The sequence below is a fragment of the Colobus angolensis genome, unplaced genomic scaffold, assembly GCF_000951035.1.
Source record: "Colobus angolensis palliatus isolate OR3802 unplaced genomic scaffold, Cang.pa_1.0 Scaffold125, whole genome shotgun sequence".
Lineage (NCBI taxonomy): Eukaryota > Metazoa > Chordata > Mammalia > Primates > Cercopithecidae > Colobus > Colobus angolensis.
This window is the reverse complement of record NW_012113697.1, coordinates 33,663-40,197: the sequence shown is the minus strand read 5'-3', so window position 1 is coordinate 40,197 and position 6,535 is coordinate 33,663. Positions and strand designations below refer to the sequence as shown.

The window sequence follows — 6,535 nt, the reverse complement described above, 5'->3', positions numbered from 1 at the left end:
CAGGCTGGTCTTGAACTCCTGACCTCAAGTCATCCACCCACCTCAGCCTCCCAAAGTGCTGAGATTACGTGAGCCACTGCACCAGGCCATGTTTGTTTGTTTTGTTTTGTTTTGTATTTTTAGTAGAGATGGAGTTTCATCATGTTGGCCAGGCTGGTCTTGAACTCGTGACCTCAAGTGATCCACCCACCTTAACCTCCCAAAATGCCGGGATTACAGGTGTGAGCCACCACACCCGGACTAAAAACTAAAAATAGAACTACCATATGATTCAGCAATCTCATGACTAAGTGTTTATCCAAAGGAAAGGAAATTAGTATATCACAGGGATACCTGCACTTCCATGTTTATTGCAGTCATATTCACAATAGCAACGTTAGTGTCCGTCAGTGGATGAATGGATAAAGAAAATGTGGTATATATACATAATGCAACACTATTTAGCCATAATAAAAAAATGAAATACTATCATTTGCAGCAAGATGGATGTAACTGAAGGTCATCATGTTAAGTGAAATAAGCCAGGCATAAAAAGACAAGTACTACATGTTCTCAGTCATATGTGGCAGCCCTATGGAGGTAGAGAATAGAATGATGATAACCAGAGGCAGGGAAGGGTGTGGAGGGTGATGAAAAGGGGTTGGTTAACAGGTACAAACACAGAGTTAGATAGAAGGAATAAGTTAGAATCTTTAATAACACAGTTAACAACGATATATCGTATATTTCAAAATCCCCAACACATTTCAAATTTGAAAAGAACATTTCAAATTTCCCCAACACAAAGAAATGATAAATGTTGAAGGTGATGGATATCCTAAATACCCTGACTTGATTATTACATGTATTATGCATGTATCAAAATATCACATGTACCCCACAAATACATACAAATATTATTTATCAATATTACATTTTCTTCTTGTAATCAGTCCTGCTATTGACAAATCAGATTTATTTAATTATTATTTGTTGAGAAGCCACAAAATGCCAGGCACTGTTTTTTTTTTTTTTTCACATTGATACTTTTTTTTGTTCTCAGCAATCAAAATACAAAGTTGAACAAATTGAGCCACTGTTTTGGTTATGCATAATGTGTATGCCTCCAAAAACAGAAGAAAAATAGGAAGAAGTAACCTCACTAAAGGTTCCCTGACAAGTCTTCCGGCAGATCCAACGAAGGGAGACTCAGGAAAATCACACTTAGAAAGCTGCCCAATGAGGTGTTTATGCAAAAAGAATGGTTCTGGAGTTAAGAACACACTTTTATATTTCCCTATTTCTCAAAGAGATCAGAAAAGAAAATCACACACATTGCATCTTGTTATTTTCTAAAAAAGGCCTCTGCCCCTTTAGAAAAATGAAACAAGGGGAGACAGCCCATGGTGGGGGTTTTAATTGGACGAAGTCCTCGGTCAGAAACAGTCCTGAATGTTTAACCTCTGCCTGTCAGGAGAGAGGTCTGAATTTTATCATCTGGGGGTGGGATGAAAGTGGGGGACTGAGCTGGAGGTCTTTAGGCTTGGTCAGGTGACAACACAAATCAAGGTGTCAGTCAGGCTCCACAGCTGTGGATGACTTTTAGGGTGTCAGATGTTTGGGGAGACGGTGGAAACAGAGCACTGCAAAGATAATTTATTCCCATCTACACCCTGAACAAATACGCTTGAAGTTTTCAGCTTCAGGTCATGAATTCAACCTGTTGTAGAGGTGTAGGTTTTTTCGGGTTCTCTCATCAGCAACCCACCGGAAGGTAAGTGTGGAGAATGCACCAGTTTAGTTCCCACAGAGCTGTCAGGAGAGAGGTCTGAATTTTATCATCTGGGGGTGGGATGAAAGTGGGGGACTGGTCCTGTGGGTTTCAAATAAACTTTTCAATAGTTGTTCATTCCAACAATTTTCCCTCTTGTAGACAATCTCCAGGTTGGATTTTGATAAAGAAGAATCTCTTTTATGTTAGAAAGTTGTATTAGTTAACTTTTCCTGCATAGCAATATGATCACATACTTACTGGTCCAAAATAGCACACGTTTAGCTGAGCCCAGCTTAACTGAGTTCTTTGCAGCCAGCTATGAAGACGTCAGGCAAGACAGGGTTCTCACGGGAAGACTCTACAAGGAATGATTCACTTCCAAGCACGCAGAGCTGTCTAAAGGGTTCAGCTTCTTGCAGGTTGTGGGACCATGGGCCTTAGGTTCTTGCAGGCTACTGGTTGAAGGCCATCCTCAGTTCCTTGTCATATGGGCCTCCCCAACATCACTACCACTTCATCAAAGCCAGCAAGAGAGGAGTCTCCTAGCAAGACACACATTAGACTTTTATGTCACCTTTATTGTGCTGTATTGGTTAGAAGCAAGTCCCAGTCCATACACAAGAGGAGGGGATTGCACAAAGGTTTAACTACCAGGGGGCTGAGATAATGAGAGTCACAAATCCCTTCTGGGAACTGGAAATCATCTTTCCTTGAAGTTTCTAAAAGCCACTGAACAGTTTTAAGCAGTAAAGTAACAGCATATTGTTTTAGAATGAGCACTAGCCAGAAAGTGTCAAGAACAGATTGGTGGTAGAGAAAACCTTAGTCAGGGAATCCAGCTATCAGGCTGCAATGGCAATCCTAGTGAAATGGTGGTGGCCCCAAGTAAGGTAATGCTACTGGGAATGGAGAAAGATGGAAACAATGGAGTTATTTAAGATGTAATGAATAGGACTTGGTGATAGATGGTGAGATTAAAGAGTTAAGAATATTCAGGTTCTGACTTGTGCAAATGAGTGGGCAGTAATGTCATTCACTGAGAAAAGGAGGGCAGTCTAGACACGAAATTGGAGGTGGATGGGTTAGTCCCCTAATAGAATTGGAGAGACTGAATAACAGTCCCTTGAACTACCTTTTATGATACATTTAAACTAATGTTTATGTCTGCAAAGAACCTGTTGCTCAAATTTGTTAAAACAGGTTCTATCTTTTCAATTCATTTTAAATACATGAATTTTTAGGATTACAAGTAGTCTGTGGATACAAGAACATCGGACTCAGTGTACAAAGAGGGACCTGCTCTTCCTAAAAATATCCTTCATATGTTTTGAAAGCAAGGTATGAGTTCTGAGAGCACAAAATACGGATAAAAACGATGTATTTTAACGTATCTTACACCGGAGTAATTTGGGTTCAACTCAGCAGCCCTAAGCACTGTGCCTCAGGAACTTCTGCAGACAAAGCGCGGGGACTGACCCTGACTTCTTTCCTCGTCTCCGCTGCTCCCTCCCTCCCTTGCCCAGAGGCTTAGACACCCGAGATGCTGTTTCATACTCTCGCGATACGGAGGGAGCTCTTCGATCCTCCGATTCTCCCAGCCGCACCGCTGGTGCTCCCACCTGCGGAGAACCGGGGTCGGGAGATGCCAAGGGGCTTCTGGGAATTGTAGTTCCGGGCGGGATGAGAGCCGCCCGCCTGGCTCCGCTCCTTCTTACGCATGCGCGACTCCGAGCTGGCCAAAGAAGTTCGTACCCTTTGTGAGGCCCGGGATGGGAGGTGAGTTTGGTTGTGGTGATGTCGCTTGTCTCCGCTCGGCCTCGGCAGTGGTTACCTGGGTCGTTCTGTGCCAGAGTGCTCGTTTGTTAAAGGGGCCTCGAGGGCAGACCATGAGCCCCGTCCCTTCTCACTCTGGCCTGATCCTCTCCTCCGGGGACGCGGTTGTGCGACGGGCGGGGCGGTCGCGGGGTCCTGGGCAGTGCCCCGAACGCGGCAGAATTTGTCCAAATTCCTGATGCCCCAGCGTCACCTCTTCCAGGCGCCCGGTTCCCCCAGGGACAGCTCCAAGCGGTAGGGACAGACACCTGAGGACCCAGCCTCAGGGATGCTGTCCCCGGGCTTCCAGGCTCCAGCGCCGTAGGACTGAGGCAGACTCCACGGTGAGAAAGAAACCGACCCAATCTAACCCAGGCCTTTCATCAGAGCCCAGGAGGGAGGCAGGAAGTGGGACCACGAGGCCCCGGGGGTCTTCTAACTCGTCTGGCCAGGGAGATCTGAATTGGGGTGAAGAGCAGAATCTCCAGAACAAGGAGGAAGTTGTGGTGATCATGGAGACAGATATGACCGAAATGCCTGAGAAAAGAGGTGAGAATTGCGGACGTGTTGAACTTGTGGCATGAAAGGACGAAATTTCTGCTCCTGAAGGGGAAACGGTTGTCTCAGGGGAGGTGGCTCTTGGCTGGCTGTCTCCATTGTCTTGGGGATGGATGGGCTTTTTAAGTGAGACTGAAGGGCTTGGTATGGGAGCACCACCCTTTCCATGGCAGCTGGACACACAGTGGACTCTTCACAGCTACCCACAAAATGTGAGTGAAATGTTAACTTCTGTGGCATGAGCAAAAAAGCCTCAATTACTTCATTTTCTCATGTACTCTTCCTCCCAAATGATTATATCATGCTAGTCTCCACTGGGGCTAAGAATTCAGCCTTTAGTTGTCAAAAATATTTTGTTTTACATAGGAGAAAACAGGCATAGTAGTTAATGACTGACTTCAGTTCTACCTGACCAGTTTCATGAAGGTTGTGCTGTGACCTCCTACACCAGAATTCCCCCTGGGGTGGTTGTTAGATTTCTAGATTGTACCCCAGGCTCAACTAATGCTTATTACTTTGAGTTGGCATCCAGCAATCTACATTATAAATAAGCTTTCAGAGTGAGAACCAATGAGTATCGATTAAGCTGGGAAATTAACTGACATATTCTAATTTCTAGATCAGAGGATACCATCTTACAGAATGTGTTATGATTATAGCAGCTGAATTCGAGCCCAGAGTAACAATATTCCCGTACATCCTGGGACAAGGGTCCTGGGAGGAGGTGGGTTGTTTTGGGGTACCTTCAGTCTCAGTGTTTGTAGGCAGCACATATAGTATGTTGAAGCAGTTTTTAGACTTTAAATCTGAGTGGCAAATTAAGTCTAGGTCTCATCATTACTGCTTTCTTGTCGTTAGCTCTGTCTTCCCAGGATTCTCCCCATTTCCAAGATAAGAGCACAGAAGAGGGAGAAGTGGCTGCTCTGCGCCTCACGGCCAGATCCCAGGTGAGTGAGTCTGCTAATTTTTGGAATTACACCTTGTTTCTTGACTATAGATGCGCTCCCTTCTTTGTTATGTGGAGTTTCTTTATCCACTAAAGCCCGTCTGCAGAGCTGAGTTCTAAATCTAAGAGACTAGTCAAGAGACTAATGGACTCAGAAGAAAATGTTTTCTACTTATAACACTGGATGGATTTCTTCCCTAGTTAGTGTTTATTGTCCCTCAACAGACAGGTAAGCAGCATTTCCCTTTCTTTTTTTTTTTTTTTTTTTTTTTTTGAGACGGAGTCTGGCTCTGTCACCCGGGCTGGAGTGCAGTGGCGGGATCTCAGCTCACTGCAAGCTCCACCTCCCGGGTTCATGCCATTCTCCTGCCTCAGCCTCCCGAGTAGCTGGGACTACAGGCACCTGCCACCTCGCCCGGCTAGTTTTTAATCTAAATGGAGATTCTTAGCCTTTTGACAGATAAGTTTGACCCATTTACATTTATTGTGATACATGATATAATAGGTCTTATTTTGTGTTTTCTTTTCTTTTTTTGAGACAGGGTTGTGTTTTCTCTTTTCCATACTTTCTGTTTCTTTTATTCCTCTTTTCTCAGTTTCCATGGAATAATCATTTCTTTTCTTTTTTCTTTTTCTGAGATGGATTTTTGCTATTGTTGCCCAGGGTGGTGTGCAATGGTGCGATCTCGGTTCACTGCAACCTCCGCCTCCCAGGTTCAAGCAATTCTCCTGTCTCAGCCTTCCAAGTAGCTGGGATTACAGGCATGCACCACCATGCCTGGCTAGTTTTGTATTTTTAGTAGAGATGGAGTTTCTTCATGTTGGTTAGGCTGGTCTCAAACTCCTGACGTCAGGTGATAAACCTGCCTCAGCCTCCCAAAGTGCTGGGATTACAGGCGTGAGCCACTGCGCCCAGCCAGTCACTACTTTTCTTATGCTTTCAATATTATACATCCTATTTTTATTCTCCTGGTACTTGTACCTAACTTATTAAAACCCACACCTATGTTTCTTCCCCACCTCCCATCCATTTTTTATGGTTATGAATGTGTATTTTTTTTATGCTGATCGGCCCAGGATACTATATACAGCAAAATTATTTTTTCTTTTTTTCCTTTCCTTTTTTTTTTTTTTTTTTGAGACAGTCTCACTCTGTTGGCCAGGCTGGAGCGCAGTGGCACGATCTCATCTCACTGCAACCTCCGCCTCCGTGGCTCAAGCAGTTCTCCTGCCTCAGCCTCCCAAGTAGCTGGGATTACAGGCGTGTGCTACCACACCCAGATAATTTTTGTATTTTTAGTAGAGACTGGGTTTCACCATGTTGGCCAAGCTGGTCTCGAACTCCTGACCTCAGGTAATCCACCTGCCTCGGCCTTCCAAAGTGCTGGGATTACAGGCGTGAGCCACTGCGCCTGGCTTTTTTTTTTTTTTTTCTTTTGAGATGGAGTCTCGCTCTGTTTCCCAGG

At 44.5% G+C, this 6,535-nt stretch overlaps 1 protein-coding gene across 4 annotated transcripts in view; it reads left to right on the top strand.

Moving 5' to 3' along the window:
• The first annotated feature begins 3,298 nt into the window (after positions 1–3,298).
• ZNF286A (zinc finger protein 286A) overlaps positions 3,299–6,535 on the top strand; it is a 20,409-nt gene continuing 17,172 nt past the window's right edge. Inside the window, exons 1-3 of one of the 4 annotated variants that reach the window (XM_011933212.1) lie at positions 3,343–3,529; positions 3,789–4,114; positions 4,982–5,070. In XM_011933212.1, coding sequence (XP_011788602.1) covers positions 3,471–3,529; positions 3,789–4,114; positions 4,982–5,070 — 474 coding nt within the window. In that variant the 5' untranslated portion in view covers positions 3,343–3,470. Of the gene's footprint in view, positions 3,530–3,788; positions 4,115–4,981; positions 5,071–6,535 lie in introns of all 4 variants that reach the window. The other 3 variants (XM_011933213.1, XM_011933214.1, XM_011933215.1) reach the window with 3 other exon arrangements.